The sequence below is a fragment of the Leopardus geoffroyi genome, chromosome C1, assembly GCF_018350155.1.
Source record: "Leopardus geoffroyi isolate Oge1 chromosome C1, O.geoffroyi_Oge1_pat1.0, whole genome shotgun sequence".
In the NCBI taxonomy this organism is placed as follows: domain Eukaryota; kingdom Metazoa; phylum Chordata; class Mammalia; order Carnivora; family Felidae; genus Leopardus; species Leopardus geoffroyi.
The window spans coordinates 104388297-104412043 of NC_059328.1; the positions used below are offsets into that span (position 1 = coordinate 104388297).

Genomic DNA, 23747 nt, shown 5'->3' on the forward strand with positions numbered 1-23747 from the left:
TTTTGCTCTTCAATTTGCCCATCTGTATATCACTTGTGTCAAATTTATACTATGCCTTTAGCTTGTCTCCAGAGTTGCAGCTGGCATCTCAAATTCACCTTGTCCAGTGTAGAATTCATCATCTTGCCCCGCTGTGCTCAAATTCAGGTCTTCCCTTTAATACTTTTAATGGAACCATTATATACTCATTCCCCAATGAACAAGGTTTCAAATCAAGGAATTGCTTTTGATTCCTACCTCTATAACAGTCCCCACATCCAATCAATTGCCAAATTCGGTAGAGGCCATCTTCCCAGTGTTTCTAGAATTTACTTCTTATTTATTATTTCACTGACCGGCAGTCTGGTTCGTGTTCTTGTTACTTTTGCCTCGATTGTTTGAATACCTTGTAATGATCTTTCTGCTGTAATCTGTAGACCACGACTAGATTAATGTAACAGAATTTTATTCCTGTCTGTTTCTGTGATGCTCCAAGATTCATTGATTACTGAATCAAATCCAAATGCTTCAACCTGGCCTTCACAAATTGACCTCATCCCAGCTTTCCAGTCCATTTCCCACTACTTCCTCATGAATGTACCCTCTACCTCGGCCAAACCTGAGTACTCAGTGTTCCCCTGATACATCCTTCTCTGCCTCTGTGCCTTTGCTTATGCTTTTGTCTCTACCTGGAATACCTGATCTTCCTCCCCCACCTCTGAATTTTGAAGTCCTATCCACTCTTCCACAGACAGCCAAATGACTTTTCCTCTCTGAAACCTGTCTTGATTCCCAATCGCTTCATCTTTCACCTTACAACCACACAGAATTTCGCTCTCTTTTGAATGCTCCATGACACAAATGTTATTTATATTTCTCATACAAAACCTACATGTAAATTTCCTTTTCTGTCCTAGATAATGAATTCCTAGAGAGCAGGAACTCTGTCCTCTTTTATCTTTGAATCCTTCATAGCATCTAGCAGAGTACATTTCGTAGAGTTAGTATATTATTGAATACAAATTTGAATTGATAGACTGGAGTGTACCTCTAGAATACAGTATACCACTAATCAGAACCTAGTATTGTTTCTTATCAGTGTTAGACTTTAAACTTCAGTTCTCTCTGCTATACTGTAACTTACATAACCAGTCCCTCCTCAAAGCCTATGGCCCAATCATGTGTCAGGGCAAGGGTGGTAAGGAAGTGAGAGGCGATGGTTTGTTTTTCTGGGGAGAAAACCGGACTATGTTGATATTTATAAGCATGAAAGAGATGGGACATTGTGTGCTTAGCCGAACTTCCTCTTTTCTAAGAAATTTTTTCTTGCACAATTTGGTAATCCATTTGGCTCAGCTCTGCCACCCAGTGGGTGAACTAATGTACCGTCCAGATCTTTAGTCCAAGGATTGTCTCAAATGCACGGAAGCTTTTCTGAGACCTGAAACCCTGAGTAACAAAGATGATTCTTTGATTGTGAGAAGAAGAAACAGAGGAAGGAATATGATATTCGTGACTGAGAGGAAGAAACTGTATATTAAACCAGTTTTCTTTTTTTTTATCCAGACCGACATTTAACAATACTTTGTTAACAGCCTTTTAGAGTATACATAGAGCTATTTATACATGTGCATTATTAAGCAATTGCATAAACATTTCATTCATTAAATAAGCAGGGAGATATTTTGCAGAAGAGAATATTATGATTCAGAGAGCTCAAGTGATTGCCTAGAGTCACACAGCGAGGATAAAATTCATATGACATATGGCTGAAAGATTTCTCAAGTAGTGCATCTCTGATCCTTAAAAAAAAAGAAAAGAAAATTCAGGGGGTACCTGGGTGGCTCAGTCGGTTGGGCACCTGGCTCTTGATTTCAGCTCAGGTCATAATCTCAAGGTTTGTGGGATCAGGCCCATGTTGGGCTCCACGCTGCTTGGGATTCTCTCTCTCTCTCTCTCTCTCTGTCTCTCTCTGCCCCTTCCATGCTCTTGCACACTCGTGTGTGCTCTCTTTCAAAATAAATAAATAAACTTAAAAAAAAAAAAAGGAAAATTCATCTCCTTTGTAAAGATTTCTATGATTTCTACAAGCAGATTTAATTTCCACCTTCTTTGTATCCCTACAGTATGTTGGACATAAGATTCTATATATTATGAATATTGATCATTTATCTTGTAATTATCTGTTTGTCTGTTTCTTTCCCCCTAAACCAAGTTCCCCAAAGGTTGTCTTATGGGCTGCACAATTTAGGTGCTTCAACAATTCTAAGGAAGGGTAAAAATCAATCAATAGGATTATTTTAGCTTGATCAGCTAATATGTACTATAAATAGCCCAACCCATTCCTTGTCTTTCTGGTTCTCATTTGTTCTCTAACACTGACGGTGTTCCCCTGAAGTTGTAGCCTTGGCTGTGGTGGGTGCAGGGCTGTATCCTCCATGTAGAGAAAATAACACCATAGCAGAATATTTTCTGTTTCAGATGCTGTAGTTTTACCAAAGGGCCCTTCAATTCTTGGCTGGAGTGAGGTGGGGTGGGAGGGCAGAATGAAATAGCTGATAGATTTTTTTTTTAATCTGACAATTCATTTCTTGGAGGAGTTAAAGAAAAGTGCTATATCAAAGACTGATTACATGAAGATATGGAATATAAATACAGTGGAATATTACTCAGCCATAAAAAAAAATGAGATCTTGGGCGCCTGGGTGGCCCAGTCTGTTAAGCATCTGACTCTTTTTTTTATTTTTTATTTTTTCAACGTTTATTTATTTTTGGGACAGAGAGAGACAGAGCATGAACGGGGGAGGGGCAGAGAGAGAGGGAGACACAGAATCGGAAACAGGCTCCAGGCTCTGAGCGATCAGCCCAGAGCCTGACGTGGGGCTCGAACTCACGGACCGCAAGATCGTGACCTAGTTGAAGTCGGACGCTTAACCGACTGCGCCACCCAGGCGCCCCAAGCATCTGACTCTTGATTCAGGCTCAGGTCATGATCTTGCGGCTCACGAGATCAGGCCCCATGTCTGGCTCTATGCTGCTAGTGCGGAGCCTGTTTGGGATTCTCTCTCTGTTCCTTCCCCACTTGTGTGAGCTCTCTCTCTCTCTCTCTCTCTCTGTCTCAAAAAATAAATAAAACTTAAAAAAAGAGAGATTTTGCCATCAGTGACAACATAGATGGACCTACAGAGTATTATGCTAAGTGAAGTAAGTCAGAGAAAGACAAATACCATATGATGCCACTTATATGTGGAATCTAAAAACAAAACTAATGAATGAACAAACAAGGAGAAACAGACCCATAAATACAGATGGTTATAAAAGGGGAGGGGGTGGGGGACGGACAAAATGGGTGAAGGAGTGGGAGGTCCAGGCTTCCAGTTATAGAATGAGTAAGTCACGGGGATGAAAGTACAGCTTAGGGAATATAGTCGATGATACTGTAATAGTGTTCTTTGGTGACAGGTGGTGACTACCCTTGTGGTGAGCATAGCACTTACTTATTAACTTGCTGAACCACTATGTTGTACACCTGAAACTAAGACAACATTGTGCGTCAACTATACGTGTGTGTATGCATATATGTGTATGTATATATGTAAATACAAAATATTGGTTCTTTGAACCAATAGCAGACAATGATTCCAAAATCATTAGCCCTGTAGCGAAGGCAGAGTCCAGTTATCTTGCCGGATTTCTCTTTCACTTTCTCCAAGCCCACCCTCCATTCACAAGTTTTATCTCAGGAAACATATGTAACTTATTTCTTCCTATTGGGAAGGATGATGAATAATTTGGTTTGGGAGTAGGCAGAAAAATTGAGGAAGGCCTTTTATTTTCTAGTGGCTTTGCCTTCTTTCCTTTCCCTAGTGCTGGTACAGTTTCCTGGCACTGATTTTTGAGAACTGTAATTACTGGACCACAGAAATTATCTTATTGAGGGCTTACCAAAAAACATCAGTCCTCATGCCTCACTGAGGCGTTCAGTAGAGTCTCTTCCAATTCTTTTTTTTTTTTTTAATTAATTAATTTATTTTTTTTTTCAACGTTTATTTATTTTTGGAACAGAGAGAGACAGAGCATGAACGGGGGAGGGGCAGAGAGAGAGGGAGACACAGAATCGGAAACAGGCTCCAGGCTCTGAGCCATCAGCCCAGAGCCCGACACGGGGCTCGAACTCACGGACCGCGAGATCGTGACCTGGCTGAAGTCGGACGCTTAACCGACTACGCCACCCAGGCGCCCAGAGTCTCTTCCAATTCTTGTAGCCTGTTTATCTAGTATTTACTTTATATTTCTAGATGATATGTTTCTTCTTTCCATTCTTAATTTAGAAATAGTAGACATAGCATTGACTTTTTTGTTACAGTAATTGAAATGTCAGCTTTCACGTCATGTTGTATACCTGCCTTCTCTTTCCTTTCACCTCATCCTCCTAATATGTATATCACAGTTTTGGCTCTATCAACAGCCAGTGTTTACATTATTGCCTCTGCGTAAATAATATCTTCTGTGGACCCAGGTAGTATATTTTCATTGTTTCATGTCTTGAACAACCCTTTGTTTGTTGAAAAGTTATAATCATTTATTTAAACAATTTATTGGTTTAACTGTGTACCTATCTTCAGTTTATTCCTGAGATTCCTGAAATGCCTATTCTGTCAAATGTTTATTAGAATTTTTTCTCAAATGACCAACATACCTAATAATCTAAGAAATCCATTTTTCTTTCTCAGGGAGACTTGCCCCCGCCCCACCGAGTAATTCTTTCTAGTCACCACCGCCACCTGCTGACTGTTGTTGGAAGAGAAAGATGGAATTCTGAGGGGCAGGGCTGATGTTTTTAAGCCAGAAAATGGCCTTTTCTAAAGGTAGCTGACCTTTAGAATGACTTCATCTGAGGAAGGAATGAAATCATGAAATATTCTCTTTTCCTTGATCCATTATCCTCCTCTTTTCCTTTTCTAGAAGAAGAAAAGTCTGTTCTAATCTTCCTTAGGTTTTCTTTTTTGTTGTTCTGTTTTCTAATCTTTCTTTTGATACTGTGATCATTCTGAGCCTTTGTCTGATCCAACAAAGGAAAAGGGGAAGATGGGCTACCTGTTTTTAAAAAAAAAACTACAGCTTGGGGTGCCTGGGCGGCTCCGTGGATTAAGTGTCTGACTCTTGATTCTTTGGTTCAGGTCATGATCTCACAGTTTGTGGGTTCAAGCCCGCATTGGGCTCTGTGCTGATGGTGCAGAGCCTGCTTGGGATTCTCTCTCTCCCCTTCTCTCTGCCCCTCCCCTGCTCTCTCTCTCTTTCTTTCTCTCAAAAAATAAAATAAAATAATTTTTTTAATTACAGCTTTATTGGGTATACTTGATGTATAATAAACTACACATATTTAAAGTATATAATTTCATGGGTTTTGACATACATATACTCATGAGATTGCTGCCACAATCAGGTTAATGAACATGTGACTCTCAAAATTTCCTCTTGCCCCCTTGTAAACCATCCCTTCCCCTTTCCCCCTTTTCACCCATTCCCAAACTATGTATTAGTTTGCATTTTCTAAAATTTTATAAAAATGGAAGCACACAGTATACACTCTTTTTTTGTTTGGCTTCTTTGCTTGCATGATTATCTTGAGATTCATCATGTTGTTATGTGTCCTAGTTTATTTCATTTTATCGCTGACTGATATTCTGTTGTATGGATTAATACAACTGGTGTATCCATTCATCTGTGAATGGACATTTGGGTTGTCTCCAGTTTCTAATTTTGTTGGTTATTACAGAGAAAACTGTAACGAACATTTGTATGCAAGTCTTTGTGCTGACATGTTATCGTCATTTCTCTTGGGTCAATACCTAGGAGCGGAATGTTTAGATCATATGGTAGCTGTATGCTTGGCTTTAGAGAAATTGGCAAACTGTTTTTACAAAGTGGTTGTACCATTTTACATTCACACCAGCAGCTTGTGAGAGCTCCACTTCTTGCCAGCACTTGATATGGTCAGTCTTGTCAATTTTAGCCATTCCAGTGGTTGAGTAGTGTTTTCTCATTGTGACTAATTTGATTTGCATTCCCTTCGTGACTAATGATGTTGAGCATCTTTTCATGTGCTTATTCCAAGCTACCCATTTTTAAATACTCCCTTGTAATAGGGCTAACCTTAAGTTTGGGCAAAGGAAACAGTGTTACATGACAGGTACCATGAAAGAATCTCATTTACCAGTTGGCTATGAAATTCTTGACTGACTTGAAATTCCCACACCTGAGAGATAAAGTTACTCTTTTGAGTTAAGAGAACCAATATAAGGAGCACTTTAAAAAAAAAAAATGTTTATTCATTTTTGAGAGACAGAGACAGAGCGCAAGCAGGGAGGGGCAGAGGGAAAGAGAGAGACACAGAACCTGAAGCACACGGGGCTCAAACCCATGAACCAGGAGATCATGGCCTGAACCGAAGTCGGACACTTAACCCACTGAGCCACCCAGGCACCCCAGGAGCACTTTCTAAAAAAAGAGTTTTTGAGGGAAAATGCCTGTGTGATGGGACAGCCTTGGACACCACCATCTCCCCCATTCTCTTCCATTAGAACAGATGGTTTTCTAGATTCGCCACAGGTTTCACAAAGTGTGAAGACTGTGATTTGAGGGAGTGGCAGAGTGGCTGTAGTGCTTAGAGGATACAGAGAGGAGGGGAGAGGGGATAAAGACATGCAAAAAGATTTGAACAGGCAAGCCAGATAACACACCCTGCCTGGTAAGCCCTGGGGGTATCCAGGGGGTTTATGGTCAGGTGGGTGATACTGAGAGAAGAGGAAGAGAAGCGTGAACAGTGAAGTCAATAGAACAACTTCTAGTCTCAGTTTTCTCTTCTACAAACTAGATCCCTTCAACTTTGGGCTTTTGTTCCTCCTCTCCCCAGCTCTCCCTTTGGGCTTCTGATGACAAAGGAAAAAAGGCGTCTGTGCCCTGTTGGCAGCCACAGCTCCACTTCCTTGCCCACCTCCACACCCAGAATCTTTAATGGCCCTCTGTTTCCTTGACAACACAGCATAGTGGTTAAGAGTTAAGGCTCTGGAGCCCAACGCCTGGGTTCAACAATTATTGTCAATTAATTAATTACTGCTCCACCCTTTATTAGCTGTATGATTGTGGGCAAGTTTTTTAATCTTGTTGTACCTCAGTTTCCCTATATAAAAGTAAAGATGAGACTATTACCTTCCTTAGAGAGTTGTGAGAATTAAATGAATTTATGTTTTTAAAATGTTTAGAACATTGCCTGGTAGGTTTTAAGCTCTAATAAATGTTAGCTATTAATTTAAACTCCTTGGACCCACTTTCAAGATGCCTGCTAATTTGGCCTCTGTCCATCTACTGTTCTATGCCTTTACTTCCTATCTATTTCATTTGAGTTTTGCTGGTTTCCTCACTGAATCATGAATCTATGCATAACTCCAGGTGGTTTCCATTGCCCCGGCAGGTCCTTAACAATTCAAATCCTACCCAGTCATCAAAGATCACTTCAAATCCCATCTCTTCTATTACCTCTTCTTTATTATTTCCTTAGTTCGAATCAACTACCTTCCCATCTGAATGCATTGTACCACAGAATGTAGGGGATAACTGCACACTCATCACTCCTTCATGTGAATCAGTTGTGTCTCCCTAATAGCCTGTGAGCATCCTGAGGGCAGAAATAATATCTGATACTGCTGAGCTGTCTTTCAATGGAGTGAATACATTGCTTGTACTCCATTTCAAGCATGTGTAAAGAGATTTGGCATAGGCCACCAAAGAGGGTGTGAAGAATTCATAGCTTTAGTAACAGATCATTTAGGGGCTGGATGCCGGCTTCTTTCCTATCTGTGGCATCCTCCAAAGGGTCCAGACGACCCTCCTAAGATCCCGACGACCCCCACTTCACTTCTGAACCGAGAAAGCAGGACACATCTTACCCACTTATATTTGTCAAATAAATTCCATCTTTAATCATTTCCTCCTCTTTCCATTTTCCAAGAGAAAATATCATTAGATCTTTGTATCTCTCATAGGTAGTGATCGTGTGTTCCTCTCTCAATTCTTTCCTCTGAAAAGTCTAAATCCTTAAGTTTTCTACTGATCATCAGGACCCCTATAACGTCGACAGTTGTTGGGGTGATTTCAGGAGTAGATGGAGTACAACAGTTCGCAGATCATAACTGGGACTGGGAAAATGGACAAAGAGCCCCCACAGAGGTCTAGATTGCAGAAGCTTTGCCCAGAACCCTTATTCCGTGATCATTTCAGCCGGGGACTGCAGCCTTATCTGACTCTGTTTAAATGGCATTATTTCACATGTCTGCTGGTGACCACTGTTTCCTTCCATGATTCTTTATGTTCTTCTCTGCCAGTCTCAATGCCCACATCATTTCCAACCCAGTCATGGGGTTGCTGGCCACGTTACTGAATGCAAAGCCACAGAACAAAGAGCCCACTCCAAATGAGTGGGGCTAGGAGGGTTCCCGAGGAAAGAGGAACCCCGGCATCCGAGGGGAAGAGGTGCAGCTTTTCTAAGTCCGGCAGGAAGGCTCGGGCATCCTCCAAAGCCGCCTGAGCTGCCACAGTGAAGTTCGGGTCACCAGAGATCAAAACATCAAAGACACAGGAGTGGAAATAAGCGTCTTCAACTGGCAGCCCTTCCTTACACAGCCGTCTGGCGGTGTCAATGGTCAGAGCTCCCCGGCGGCTGCGCTCTGAGCGAGAGAGTCGCTGACTTGGGGGGCACCCCCCAACACAGAGCTGCAGGTCTTGCTCAGCTGAGAAGGCCCGGGCCACGTCCTCTGCTACCTTGATGGAGAAGGAGAGCTGCCCAGCTGTCTGCCGGATGATTATAGTTGTGCCAATATAGGCGGCTCGGATCTCCACGTGGTTCCCAGGGTTAGCAGTTCCAATGGACAGACTGGACCCCCCGGGTCGGTCACCTCCATTGATAGAGCCATCTTCAAAGGCTGCCGGAAGATTGTCCACCTCAGCCTGGTAGACCTTCTGATCAATGCATTCCTGCATGTTCTTAAATATAATGGTGAGCTGTGAGGGCAAGAGGGAAAACAGTTCATTTTGGGCTGAGTGCTCCCATCCCTCGGCAGTCAGGCCTCACCCACAGTCAGGGACTTGATCTCGGCAGAGACTCGAGGCTTGTCGTGGGTCTCGCTCACTCTGATCCCTTCTCTGGTACTCCAGTATTGCCCCATCCCTGCTCAACCCCTCCCCCTCCTTTTTGGCCTCAATCTCAGCAACTCAGGAGAAGACAAGGTTTCCCTTCTGTAACTTCTCAACCTAGGGCTCCTCAGCTCTCCTCTCAACGTTCTCTTGTGTCTTCTGCATTTGAGTGAAACTCCCAGCGAAGGAAAGTGACTTAAGGAAAGAGTGTTTGGGGGGTGGTGGGGGGGGACGGGGGGGGCAGGAGATGCAGGGGAGGTGGAGGAGGAAAGGGAATAGCGAGCATTGCTGTGCCACAGTTGGGGGTGGGAAGGAGTGGTACCGTGGGCGACCATGAGAGGGTCTGGAGTTGCTGCTGAGTCCCTGACCTTCCGGGTGGCGGTGGCGTTGGCCCCCGATGCCACGGGGGAGCTGGTGGCCTGGACAAAAAGGAAGTCATTATCCAGCAGGGGCCAAGCTCCTTGGACACGGCACGTGTGAAAGTGGTGGTGAAAGCTGCGCACGTGGGGGTCCCCGAAGGAGGCGCAATGCAAGAAGCCCGGGGGACGCCCGTGCAGCCGGGAAAACTGGCCTTCATAGTCACAGGGGTCCGGGGCTGGGGGGCCGGAGGAGCGGGCGGGGCCTGCGCCTGGAAGGGCGGGGCCGCGGGCCGGGGGCGGGGCCGTGGGGCCCTGGCGGGAGCAGTTGTGCTGGATCATCAGGTCTTCGATCCCGTGCACCGCCGAATGGAAGGCCAGGTCCCCGCGGCAGGTGCGGGCGGTGCGCCGGGTGCAGAGAGCGTAGGAGCGGAGGGCTCGACAGAGGCCGCCGGAGCCCACCCCTCCACCTCGGCCCCCTCCTCCTGCTCCTCCTCGCAGGGCTCCCGGTGACCTCCCACCTCTAAGGCTCAGGGTGGACGATACATACTCAGCATTGCAGCGGAGGATCTTGCATTGAGAATGAGCTGAGGACAAAGGCAGAGGACTGTGAGACGACCCCCGGATCCCCCCCCGCCCCGTAACTCTCCCCAAACTGGTGAAGGGGATTCCAGCTGTTTCTAAAACCCAACTGATCTCCAGCCCCCAGCCCCCTAGTCCTGTGTTCACTCAGTCTTGCTAAAAACGTGTGAGCCCGTCAGATCTCTTCTCCCTGTGGATTAAGCGCTTTTCCAGGGCTCTTCCCCAAGGCGAATGGGAAATAAAAAAAATATCTGCTTGAGAGTCCAGCGAGTGACTGGAACCCCCCAGCGCCCGTCCTTTCTCCTCACACGGGGTCACCTGCCCACCCTTGCACAGCAGCGGACCCTCCAGGTTCCCCAGCCCTTCCCTAGCCCTTCCTTACCATGTCCACAGAGAAGCAGCAGGAGGGTGAGAGTGCTTAGAGTTGGGGGGCTGCCATGGGGGGACCGGCCTGGATCCCCCATACCTATCCGGCCAGGTCCCCCCAGGCTCCGGCTCTTTCCAGCTGATGACCCTCCTACCTAGTGAATTTTGACCGGACTTCCTGTAAGGGACTGAAAAAAGAAATTTGGCCGGGCATGGGAAGAGAGAAGAGTTGAAGGTCATTCAGGATGATGTGCAGAGAATCTGGGAAGATCAGGTAAAGGACTAGCGGCTGGAGTTTGGGGAGAATGGGGCTCCCCAAACGGTACGTGTGGCTGTGAAGCCTCTGTGCCCTGCTCTTGTGGCCACTTTCAGGTCCCTTATGCAATACCCTGAGGTGGGGGTGGAAGGAAGGTTGACTAGACTGCTGGTGGGGGGGTGGCGGGTAGAGCAGAGTCCACTGTATTGCCCCACGCTAAGCTATCAAACAGCAGAAGTGTCAAAAATAGAGGGATCGTGAGGATGGAACAGACTCCAGTCATCCCAGTGGGCTCCTCAATAAAATTAGGATCTGGAAATACTTCAGAAACATACCTCTTATTTGCCCCTCCCCATCTGGGGAGGGGGGGCACCCTCCAGGGGTCATTCATTTCTCTTCCTCCTTTGTGTCAGAAGTTTTTGCAAAGAGTGAGGGTGGTATACACACATCTCTCTCTCTGGAACATCAGTATTCGGATGAAAAGGGACCGATCTCTTTTATCAACTGAGAGAGCTGAGACTATATAAAATCCTCTCTCATGGAATAGTGGGATGCAAACCAAGCATGCAAATCAATATTTGTTTATGCTGAGTCCACAGTTCTTGTATTTTTTTTTTTTTTTTACTTTTCCAAAACTGACTGAAGAACCACTCTTTTCATTAATCTTCTCTCTGCAGAAGTTCTCAGGCCTCTGATGAGGACAGGCCTTGGGGAGGGGCTGAGTTTCTCCTGCCAAACTCCCCTTTCTCAGGGTAAGGATGTAGACTGAGGTAGGAATCATGCAGGAGAGAGAAGAGGATGGTGAGACTACAGTGTGGGCATAAATAATTTGCAAGAATAGCCCCCAGCCTCAGAAGGCCGATGTGAAGGGCACTGCGGAGTAGAAGCAGGGTAGAAGGGTATCAGTGACTAATCATCTGAGGCTAAATTTGGCTTTGGTGAGAAAACCACAGAATAGGGGATATGGGAAACTCCTAAAACTTCATCAGAAGTCTGAGGCAACAGGGTAAGGAAGGAGCTAAAATAAGGCAGAGGAGAGGTGGAAGACTAAACTTCAAGAAGCCAGTGGGCAGCAGCCAGAAAGAAATAAGACAGGAGGAGAAATGGAGACAGGCACCTTGGTATGAAAGAGATCCTAGCTTCTGGCCCAGAGACATTCAAGTAGGTGTTGCAATTTTATGAAAGCCTAACTTCATTCCAAAAGCTTATTAAAGGAATTGCAATTTCATTTTGACTTACTGTTTCCAGGGGTCAAACATTACTCTGATATCCAATCCTCCAGCCATGACTGCCTACTCTGTCCGTCAGCTCCGGCCAGGGGTTCCCCCGTCTCTTTCTCCATGTCTCCCCCAGGTCCCCAGACCGGCTGCAATCTCACTGAGGTCAGGGAACCAGAGAAGGTTTGGTGTGGGGGGAAGGTGGAGTAAATGGCTGGCCAGAGTACTGGACAGCTGAGCGGGGGAGGGAGGTGGCTACTGAGTTGACTGTTTTAAAAATAGCTAAGTCCAAAATCCCAGGAACGTTAGTGGGGGTAGGGTATGGGGTGGGGGGAGAGTAGGAGGATTAGAAAGAATATGGAGTATAGGGTGCCAAGTGGGGAAGGGGGGGAGAGAAATATCATAGGCAAGTCAGATATCCACTTGCAGGTTATGTGACTCTAGTCACTGCCTACTCCAGGCAGCCCTCCAGCATTCTCAGTAACGAGTTCCCAGCCTTTAAAAACTAGAGTGAGAAATTACATACTTTTCTTTCACCACCCTCATCTCTGCTATATTGAATATTGCATTTAGTTTCTACAGAACATATCTAGGAGGTAGCTGCCTTTAAATGAGGTCTATAGCAGAGGCAGTTCACAGCCCCTCCCCCTCTGCGCAGAGTATTTCAGAAGGACGAAAAAAGCCAGCTGTCCAGAGAAGAAATCTGAGCTCTGAGTTGCTTAGGACGAGGGTTTGTTTCAGTCGACTGGTCCAGATCCTTGCAGCTGTCTATCCTCCGACCTCCTCCATTTCATTCCCTTAGTTTATACAGCAATGCTGCTTCCCTCCCTCTCACTGATACAAGCACAAAACGTAAGCTCCTGAGTTGTTAGGGGAGGAGGCTAACATAGGCAAAGAGGGCAAGAAGGAATAGGGATAGAATTTTTTGAGGATTACTGATCCACAGGGGAGGGGGACTTGGAGAGAGAAACTGAGAGAAAAAGAGATTCAGAAAGATACTTTTGTGGAGTAACATAATCTTGTGACCTTTTAAGATATTGCAACCAAGGATTTAGCCATGTCATATTTTTGCAGCCCTAGGCATCTGGGGTCATCATCTCATACTTGCCAAGCGAAGTGAACACAAAGGCTGTCCAAATAGTGCTACTAAGGCATTTGATTAATTGATTTTGCATCTAATTCAGCATCTAGAGATCTACACAGTATTCTCTTTTTTATGCAGATATTTCTTTATTATTATTATTTTAAGTTTATTTTTGAGAGAGACAGACAGTGTGAGCAGGGGAGGGGCAAAGAGAGAGAAAGAGAGAGAGAGGGAGAGAATCCCAAGCAGACTTCACGATGCCAGCACAGAGCCCAATGTGGGGCTTGAACTCGTGAAACCATGAGCTCATGACCCAAGCTGAAAACAAGAGTCCGATGCTTAACCAACTGAACCACCCAGGTGCCCCTACGCATATATTTCTGAAAAATTTAGATTTCTCTCAACTACATGAGTCCCTAGCCCAAGGATTTCATTACAAAAAATGTAAAATGTCCCCAACCAAACTATTCAAGTGATTTTAAAACACAATCATTTGTGACATCCCAAGTGGGAACCACTCTAAGGACAAAAAGAAATGCAAAAAGATTTTCAAGTAGTGATATTGTTGGTGGCAGTGTTGATATTGTTATTCTGCAACTATCACGGGTGAACTGTGGAATAAAACAAACCAGTATTAATGACAGTGTCTTTGTGAACCAGGAGTTTTGGTGTAGGATAAAGAGGTACAGATTTATCATTGATGAAGTTAAATAAAAATTCTGTAATTCTGAATTTAAATTGGAAATATAACTGTGAGCTCAAGGCATATTCTATCCTAAAACATTTCCTAGCTTTATGGTGAAAAGGCCTAGAAACAGTAACCCAGTAGCAATGACACCCCTACATTTGAACTGAGCTGGTGTTTAGACACCATTTCGCACTGAAAGGAACTCCTTAGGGAAATGGATGATTTCAGGTATTGTCCAAGATAAGCAAGGAAGCCTTCAAAAACTATTAGGATTGGGGGCGCCTGGGTGGCTCAGTCGGCTAAGTGTCTGACTTCAGCTCAGGTCATGATCTCATGGTTCATGGGCCTGAGCCCCATGTCGGGCTCTGTGCAGACAGCCCAGAGCCTGAAGCCTGCTTCCGATTCTGTGTCTCCCTCTCTCTCTGGCCCTCCCCTGCTCATGCTCTGTCTCACTCTCTCTCAAAAATAAATAAACATTAAAAAAAAATTTTTTTTTAGCTATTAGGATTGTATCAAAAGGACTCAGAAGCAACTAGAGTAGGTCCCACTGGCCAAAGATGGGACAATTTGAGTGTCAAAATGGATACTATTTGCATATTTGATATGTTCAACCATCATATTTGTAGCAAATATGTTTAAATCAATGAGTTCCCAACGATACTTAAAAACACAAACTCATTATTGGAGAATGCTAGGGCTCAACTCAGTATTTTGAAAACTGCTAGTAACTGGAAAGAACCAAGCATCCATCCTGTTTTTCCTGTGGGAATTCAAGATGAGGGGGAAATTTTTCTTTGTAGAAGTTTTCCAGCGAATAAATGAAGAAGGAATGGCATAATTACAAAATCACCATTTGGAATGAATGTATCTAGGCAATGATCAACAATTCAGCATGAAAGGAGAGACAAACATTATGTCCTCCAGAGCATGGGTGGAGTACAAAATGCCACCTATTGAAGCAGCCTTGCAAAAAAAAGCCCTTTCGGTCTGAATCTGATCTAGTGTAAAGATAACTACTAATTCACAGGGAATACAGGAGATATAAATGATACCTCTGAGGTGCAAATCCGGATTGTGGGAATACTCTGAAGGAAAATTACTTCGGCTTTCTAACAAGTTGAAGAAGAAGAATGAAAAAGAAAAGGAGAGAGAACTCATGTATTAAAAGAGACTTAAGAGACATCAAACAGTTGCAGAGTGTAGATTTTATTGGATTCTAATTCAAGAAAGCAAATAAACAAAAATTATGAGACAATTGGGGAAATTTGAAGGCTAATGAACAGTTAATGGATACTTGATTGATAAAGTTGTGTGATAAGCAGTACTTTTAAAAAAGCAAATGCTTATCTTTTATAGTTACATCTTGAAATATTTGCGGATGAAATGATAAGATAGCTGGAATGCTTATATGTCGGGAGAAGTGATAAAATGAGATTGAAACATGAATTGATAATTGTTCAAAGTGGGTGGTGGATACTCAGGTATTCATTATACCAGACTCTTTCTTTTTGTAAATGTTTGAAAATTTCCATAATAAAGCTTTAAAATTTTTTTTAATGTTTATTCATTTTTGAGAGACAGCCAGCAGAGGAGGGGCAGAGAGAGAGGGGGACACAGAATCTGAAGCAGAATCTGATCTGACAGCTCAGAGCCTTGACTCAGGGCTAGAACTCACCGACCAGACCACGAGAGCATGACCTGAGCTGAAGTCAGATGTTTAACCGACTGAGCCACCCATGTGCCCCCATAATAGAACTTTAAAGTCAGAAATTATCTGTGAGCCCATTGAGTGTGTGTGTGTGTGTGTGTGTGTGTGTGTGTGTACTCAGTTGGTATTGGAGCAGTTTGACCATCATCCTTGTCAAAGCCTATTGACCAAACACCACCCAGAACAAACCTGTAGTCAAAAAAGTTGGGCTTACATGGCTTGCTGCAGCAAGGTAAGAGTGCTGCTGTTATTATGGGATGGGCCTCTTCTGGAGTTCAGGCCTCTGTTGGGTAATCTCTTTTTTTTTTTTTTTAAACGCTTATTTTTCGAGAGACGAGAGAGACAGCGAATGGGGAAAAGGCAGAGAAAGAGAGGGAGACACAGAATCCCGAAGCAAGCTTCAGGCTCTGAGCATAGAGCCCGACGCGGGGCTAGAACTCATGGAGCAGACCGTGAGATCATGACCTGAGCCAAAGTCAGATGTTTAACCGACTGAGCCACGCAGGTGCCCCGGGATAATTCTTAACTACAGTTTAGCCTAGTGAGGGCCAATTTGGGATTGAATATTGTTAAGACACAGAGGCATTTCAGTAATTGGGTATCTAAATTTTTACACTTCAATTAACATCCAAGTCTGTATTGCACGATCCTTCTGTGTTAGGAAGTAACTGCAACCAGAAAGGAAGTAGAACTAGTTGGATAACAGCTACTAATTTGCATATTCTTTGTACTGGGATGAAAAACCCACCTGTGGCCAAGAGGTGAGCACCCTTTTGAAAGCACAGACAAGGTTAAATGACAGGAGAAACACAGCAAGAAGCTGTGGGTTTTAAAATAAAGGAGAAGACTTGGAAATGGGTACAGAGAATTGTCACGAGACACATTAAAATGGACCTACCTGGACAAATGTACCCATCATAGTAGAAATGGTTTAAATATTTTTAAACATCTGCTGGTGCCACATGCTATGCTGAGTGATCTGATGATAGTATTTCGAATCCTTACAACAACCCTGAAAGGCAAATTTTATCCCTGTTTTATAGAAGACGAAGCTCAGACCATCTTGTCCAAAGTTGCCTAATTCAAGTCCAGATTTTTCTGACTCAGAAGTCAATATTCTTTGCAAGATAGTGTCTTCTGTGGGTTCACAGGTGGCTGAACTTAGATGGAGAAAAGGAAAAAAAAGATACAGATTGAGACAAGATGCAAGAAATAGTTGACCAGAGAAAACAGTCCTAGATCTTCAAAGTTGAGTGCGGGCTAAGAGAATGAGCCCCTCACTGAGTGGTAAGAAGAGAGACAGGCTGGCCTCCAGCTTTTATATACCTAAGGAGTTAAACAAAATTCTAGTGTGTTTAAACACATTGAAACTTCTTAACTTCTAGCAGTGTGCTGAAAACATAGAAGTTAATCATTTGACAGCCTCTTTTATTTTGTGTCAAATGAAAGAAACAACTAGGAAACAAGTTTTTTTTTTTTGTTTTTATTTTTTGTTTTTGTTTTTTTTTTGCATAACAAGATACTGTTTCAAAATTCATTTCGGATAATCTCAGGGATGGTCACTAGGTATTCAGTTATAGTATAAGGGCCTTCTTGAGGAAAGGGCCTTCACCGTAGAGGAAAAGTTTGCCTTTTTTGTCAGCTTGATGTTTTTCTTTCTTTCTTTCTTTCTTTCTTTCTTTCTTTCTTTCTTTCTTTCTTTCTTTTTTCATAAGTTTTCTTTTAAGAGGCAGTGAGAATTATATAACTTGTTTTCTTTCTGTTTCTCTTTTTGTTTTAACTGTTTAGAGAAGTTCGGAGGAAAATATAATGCTCATAGTATTTATATAAATTTGGGGTTTTGTTATATAGTTTGTCTTTTTTTATAGCTTTTGAATTTTCTATTTTTATGTTACTTGTTGTTTGTTATGTTTGTTTTTGGTTACATGTGAGGCATTGTTTACCTTTTTGCAAGTCTCTTTAAATCTCTTTTGGATAAATTAAGTTAGAATAAAAGCAAATCAAATATTTTTGGAAGTGGGAATTTAAATTTAAGTTAAATAAAAAGGCATTCATTTTTCATAACTTGGAATTCTGCCGTGTTACTCATTTGGAACTATTATGTAAAGACATACTCTTTACTTTGTAAAGAATACTTTATCTACACATTTGGTGTTTTCATCAATTCCTGGAAAGGTGAAGAAAGCAGCGCTTGTGTTTCCCTGCATTAAGAACAGAGCTCCAAAAATAAAATGCTTCTCAAATCAACGATTGCAGGCTGATGCAGCAAAAGATGGGTTTCTTTCGGATGAGTTTGTTAAGATGCTGGCAAGTGTGAGATTATTTTTGGATTGAGAGTTTATAAATTGGTGGCTCCTCCTTTGAGGGGATCACAAACTCCTTTTGAAATCTAATGAGACATATAAGCCCCATCCCCAGAAAAATGCTCCAATGTGTGCTTTGACATATTAACTACAATTTCTTAGGGGTACATAAGCCTCCTACTAGGGGGCTGGGACAGACATGACTCCTCTTTACTGTGAAAGCACTGAAGCCGGGCCACCAGGCTTCACGGAGGAGCTACCCCTTTCCTGTGGACAGTGGTGAGAGCAAGGTGGGCACTTGAGTGAGGCTGTCAATAGCCAGCTCAAAACAGGAATAAAACCATTGGCAAACATCCTGCTCTTCTGACTCTAAGAGAGTGATTCACGGCGGCCTTGAAGCAGTTCTGTTCTGGCCATCAAGTAGTTCTGAAAAATACTTGAGACTATCCATTACAGTATAGGCCCTTCCAGACTTAGTTTGGTTTAGTTGGTTTATATTAATTTGTATCTTGAGGTCTTGTAGAGGGGGAAATGCTCTATTAACTATTTGGATAAGAACTGAATTCTGTCACCATAAAGCGTTTTTATGCTTTGTGTTTCCTTATCTTCAGGTGAAGAATTAGACACATTATTAAGAAACCTTCTTTTTTACTGTGGCCTCGATGTTTGTGGAGCCTGCCATCAGTGGCTCCTGGCCTCCTGGGAGCTGCAGATCTTCTAGCATCTGAAAAAAGGAATATTCTCCTGATTGTGAAGGTGCATGTGAGTAACTGATAAGGGTAGAACAGAGGGTGAAAGTGATGAGAGAGGGGCGCCTGGCTGGTTCAGTTGGTTAAGCATCCAGCTCTTGATTTCAGCTCAGGTCATGATGTCACCGTCCATGAGATCATGAGATCCAGCCCCATGTCGGGCTCTGTGCTGACAACACTGAGCCTCTGTTTCCTCTCTCTCTGCCTCTCCCCCCACTTGCTACCTTTCTCTGTCTCAAAATAAATAAACATTAAAAAACGTTGTAAGAGGGGCGCCTGGGTGGCTCAGTCGGTCGGCTCAGGTCATGATCTCGCGGTCCATGAGTTCGAGCCCCGCGTCGGGCTCTGTGCTGACAGCTCAGAGCCTGGAGCCTGTTTCATATTCTGTGTCTCCCTCTCTCTCTGACCCTCCCCCATTCATGCTCTGTCTCTCCCTGTCTCAAAAATAAATAAACGTTAAAAAAAAAAATTAAAAAAACAAAACAAAACCAAAACGTTGTAAGAGGAGACTGGGTGGCTCAGTCGGTGAAGCGTCCGACTTGATTTCGGCTCAGTCATGATCTCCTGATTCATGAGATCATGAGATTGAGCCCCCACCCGCCCCCCCCACCCCCTTGGACTCTGCACTGACACAGGGATTCTGTCACCCTCTCTGTCTGCCCCTTGCCCACTCACATGTGCACAGGTGCTCTCTCTCTCTCTCTCTCTCTCTCAAAAATAAAAATACATACATACATACATACATACATATTAAAAAAACTTTTTTTAAGAAATTCATGAGAGAGATTAGGGTTCAGTTGTGTGGCGGAACATAATAAGGTGTGTCCTGGGGATCTTGAGTGTAAAGTAATCTTTTTGGTTTCCTTGCCTTCAGTGTTTCTCAGTAGGGGCCCTAATGCCATTATGAGAGGGACAATTCTTTGTTTTGTGGAACTGTCTTGCCCAGTGCAGGACAGTTAGCATTCTTGTCTCCCCTTCCCTGCTAAGTGCCATTTGCATCCCCAGTCAAGGTAAAATTTGAAAGTACCGCCACAATTTCCAAAGCCCCACTCCCACCCCAAAGGTGATACCACTCTGGTAGAGGAATCCTTCTAGATATTTTCAATCCCAAGTGGTCTCACACTACCATGACCTCAACTGGCTCAGTAGAAGTCTTTTCGCCTTAAGGACCATCCTTGCTTTAGATCTAAACAGTTTATTTTTGTGAGCTCAAGGACGTGACCTTCCCTGCACTCTCTCACAGAAAAGAGATGATTGATTCCTTTTCATTCACATACTTGGCTTCTCTCTGGAGCCTCCCAAGGACAGGGCCACACAAACACATACCTCAGCCCCATCACCTGTAGAATGTGGATTTCAAGCCCATGCTGTCAAAGCTCTAGGGATTTCCTACACCCTAGTCCTAACCCAGCAGCTCTGCTTTGAGCTGTTTTACATTTTGGGATACGAGGTATGTGTTCATTAGGAAAAAAGAGTTCTATTGCTTAAATGGATTAAAAAACCAACAGATTATATGTTTTTTAAGGTATCTCTTTTGGTGCCAAAGTCCTTATATATAATTACATCACTTCCCTGTCCCCTCATTTGAGTAGAACTTGGAAATTGAATGGGCATAGGGGACATTTATACTGCTAAGTTACACAGCAGGATATCTCCTCCATATGTCAGACATTATTCCAAATTATCAGAGTCCATGATATACTACAAGGTGAGCCTTCAGTCTGTGAATTACTACCCCTTTAGGTCTACTTGCTGGATTTTTAGTTATCCAGTGGTGACATCCAGCTAGACTGTTCCTCAGAAGGATTTGGGGGGTTTCTGATTGACTCCTGGACTCCAGCAACATAGGTTCCTCTGTCTTCTGAAGAGCTCTTGACATACTTATTAAAGTGTTGCAGAGAAGTCAAATAGAACTGGTAGGAGAATTTATCATGAGAAACATATGGTAATTAGGGTTGAGGATTGATGCCTTGTGTTTTGTTTTGTCCCCAGACATTGACTGCTAATTAGGCAAAGGTTTCTCAGTTATTTGGGCCTGGACTTTAGCCACTGCTATACCAGGAATAATGGTCTGTCATTCTCACCAAATGTTAGATTTCTTCTCCTTCCTTTGTTCCATCTTAGATTTGGACTGTGTTCATTAACCAAAATTCACTTGGATCCTGGTGCCACACCAAGGAACATTCTCAGCTAGTTGAGACTTCTTCAAGCATGGATTGAGCACCTAAAATTCGCTAGAAATGTTTGTTAGAATTAAGGCCTTCTAGGAGATTACAGTCTTCCCATGGAGACAAATATACACAAATGAAAAATAACAGTCAAATGCAAGATAAATATAATATAATACTTACTGGGAAAAGGTACCATCCAGTGCCGAAGACGAAGCTTTTAACTTTGGCTGCACATTATAATCATCTGGGGAGGATTTAACAAATCCTGCTGCTGGGGGGGGGGGGGGGGGGGCGCGCCTGGGTGGCTCAGTCGGTTAAGTGGTCGACTTTGGTTCAGGTCATGATCTCACAGTCTGTGAGTTCCAGCCCCGCGTCGGGCTCTGTGCTGACAGCTCAGAGCCTGGAGCCTGCTTCGGATTCTGTGTCTCCGTCTCTTTCTGTCCCTCCTGTGCTCACCCTCTGTCTCTCAAAAAATGAATAAACATTAAAAAAAAAAATACTGATGCTGAAACTATACCCCAAACCAATTAAGACAGCATTTCTTGAGGTGGGACCCAACCACCAGGATTTTTGTTGTTAATACTCCCTATGTGATTTTATGTGTGACTAAAGTTGAGAACCACCAGTCTAAAGGGATGATGAAGACAGGAAAGTCCATTTAAACAGGAATTTCTGTGGACAGTAGGAAGAGTTGAGCTTGATGCCATCTGGCATTATGTGGGAAAATCTGAGTCATAAAAGGGTTAGGAGCTCATATGGATCTTAAAGCTCTAAGTAAAAGAGAATCTCAAATAATTTGGTGAGGAGCTATGACTTCTAATGCTGGCCTTGCTCCTGATGTGGGGCAGTGTTTCCAGCGTTTCTTCACTCCCCTCCGGTGGAATTAATTATACTTTGTCCCATTCAATTCTAGTTTTTGTTTGTTTGTAAAATCTTTCTCCTTTTTTTAAAACTTAAATTAAACTTTTTTTGTTTCTTTATAAAAATTTAATTGTGGTAAAATACACGTAATATAAAATTTACTATGTTAACCATTTTTAAATATACAGTTCAGTAGTGTTAAGTACATTCACATTGTGCAACTAAATCACCAGAACTTTGTATCTTGCAAAACTGAAACTCTGTACTCATTAAACATAAACTTATTTCTTTTGAGATAATTATAGCTTTATAGTGCAATTGTAAAAAATAATACAGAGAGATCCCACGTACCCTCTGCCCAGTTTCTCCCAATGGTAACACCTTGGGAAACTATAGTACAATATTACAATCAAGATTCTGACATTGATACAATCAAGATAAAGGACATCACAAGGATCCCTCATGTTGCCATACCTACTGCCCTCCCATTTCCATCCCTACCTTAACATTAGTAAAACCCAGTCCGTTCTCCATTCCTATAATCTTTTCATTTTAAGAATATTATATAAACAGTCATAATATGTATGGCTTTGAGGATTGTCTTTTTTCTTTTCTTTTTTTATAAGGGCTTTTTAAAAAAACGTTGATTTACTTTTGAGAGACAGAGCATGAGCAGGGGAGGGGGAGAGACAGGGACACAGAATCCAAAGGAAGCTCCAGGCTCTGAGCTGTCAGCACAGAGCCCGATGCTTGATGTGGGCCTCCAACTCACGAGCCATGAGATCATGACCTGAGCCAAACTCAGATGCTTAACCAACCGAGCCACTCAGGTGCCCCAGGATTGGCTTTTTTCACTCAGCATAATTCTCTGGAAAGTCATCCAAGTCATGTGTGTATCAGTAGTTTATTCATTTTTTATTGCTGAGTAGCATTCCATGCTGTAGATATACTGTAGTCTGTACCACTCATTTGTTGAATGACATTGGCTTTGTTTCAAGTTTTTGGATATTATTAATAAATCTGTTATAAACATTTGCGTACAGGTTTTTGTGTGAACATTAGTTTTAATTTCTCTGGAATAAATTCCCAGGAGAGCAAACGCTGGGTCATATAAAAGTTGCATATTGAGGGGTTTTTTTGGTTTGTTCATTTAATAAACGGCCAAACTATTTTCCAGAGTGGCTGTACCATTATCCATTCCCAGAAGCAATGGATGAGTGATCCAGTTCCTCTGCCTTCTCATCAGCATTTGATGTTGTCATTTTTTTGAATTTTAGCCATTCTGAGAGGTATGTAGTGATATCTAATTGTGGTCTTAACTTGTATTTCATAATGGCTAATAATGTGGGACATCTTTTCATGTACTTGTCTGCTACCTGCATATTCCCTTTGGTGAAATGTCCTTTCATGTCTTTTGACCATATTCTCATTGGTTGGGTTTATTTTTATTGTTAGGTTTGAGAGTTCTTTATATATCCTAGGTAATAGTCCTCTGTCGTGTATGTGGTTTACAAATATTTTCTCCCAATCACTGACTTGTCTTTTCATCCTCATAACAGGGTCTTTTGCAAAGCAAATGTGTTTACTTTTGATAAAGTCTAATGTATCAGTTTTTCCTTTTATGGATCATGCTTTTGGTGTCAAATCTTTGACTAGGCCTAGCTTAGGAAGAGCTTTTTTTTTTTTTTTCCTTTTCCTAAAAGTTTTACACTTCACATTTAAGTTGGTAATCCACTTTGAGTTAGTTCTTATATAAGGTATAAATCTAAAGTTGAGAGATTTGTCTGTTTTTTGCCTATGGATGTCCACTTTCTTCAGCAATGTATATTAAAAAAGCCCTTACTTCTTCTGCACCTTTGTAAAAAACAATCCGTTGGGCATATTTGTGTGAGTCTGTTGCTGAGTTCTCTGTTTCATTAATCCGTATCTTTCTGCCAATACCACACCACCTTGACTACTGTAGTCTTAGATGTCTTGAAAATGGGTAAGGTGATTCTTCCCACTGAATTCTTCTTCAAAATTTGTTTTAGCCACTCTAGTTCCTTTGCCTTTCCATTTAACTTTTAGAATAATTTAGTCTACATCTGCAAAAAATCTTGCTAGGATTTCTCTTTCACTGTCTTTTTTTTATTGTGGTAATACACACAAAACAAAGTTCACAATTTTAACCATTTTAAAGTGTACAATTCAGTGGCATTTAATACGTTTAAAGTGTTGTGCAGCAATCACCACTAG

At 42.6% G+C, this 23747-nt stretch overlaps 1 protein-coding gene across 5 annotated transcripts; it reads right to left on the bottom strand.

Annotated features, from left to right (window-relative positions):
- Nucleotides 1-7935: 7935 nt before the first annotated feature.
- HJV (hemojuvelin BMP co-receptor) lies at nt 7936-12150 on the bottom strand. Of its 5 annotated transcripts, none has more exons than XM_045478956.1 (5): nt 11971-12150; nt 10492-10663; nt 10078-10114; nt 9494-9590; nt 7936-9039 (listed from the first exon to the last, which is right to left on the bottom strand). In XM_045478956.1, exons 2-5 carry the CDS (start codon nt 10571-10573, stop codon nt 8413-8415), a joined length of 843 nt encoding a protein of 280 aa, XP_045334912.1. In that variant the 5' UTR covers nt 10574-10663; nt 11971-12150; the 3' UTR covers nt 7936-8412. The 5 variants fall into 5 exon arrangements, with proteins under 5 accessions (XP_045334912.1, XP_045334909.1, XP_045334907.1 ...); XM_045478953.1 differs by adding an exon at nt 11067-11188 and having other exon boundaries at nt 9540-10114; nt 11971-12148; XM_045478951.1 differs by having other exon boundaries at nt 9540-10114; nt 11971-12148.
- Nucleotides 12151-23747: the final 11597 nt, after the last annotated feature.

Excerpts from the sequence above, each read along its gene's own strand:
- HJV (XM_045478951.1), bottom strand. The coding sequence starts at position 10,573 with ATGGGGGATCCAGGCCGGTCCCCCCATGGCAGCCCCCCAACTCTAAGC. Across the intron at positions 10,115-10,491 it reads GCTGCTTCTCTGTGGACATG|CTCATTCTCAATGCAAGATC; the intron begins GTAAGGAAGGGC and ends CTTTGTCCTCAG. Across the intron at positions 9,040-9,539 it reads ACGCCACCGCCACCCGGAAG|CTCACCATTATATTTAAGAA; the intron begins GTCAGGGACTCA and ends TTGCCCTCACAG.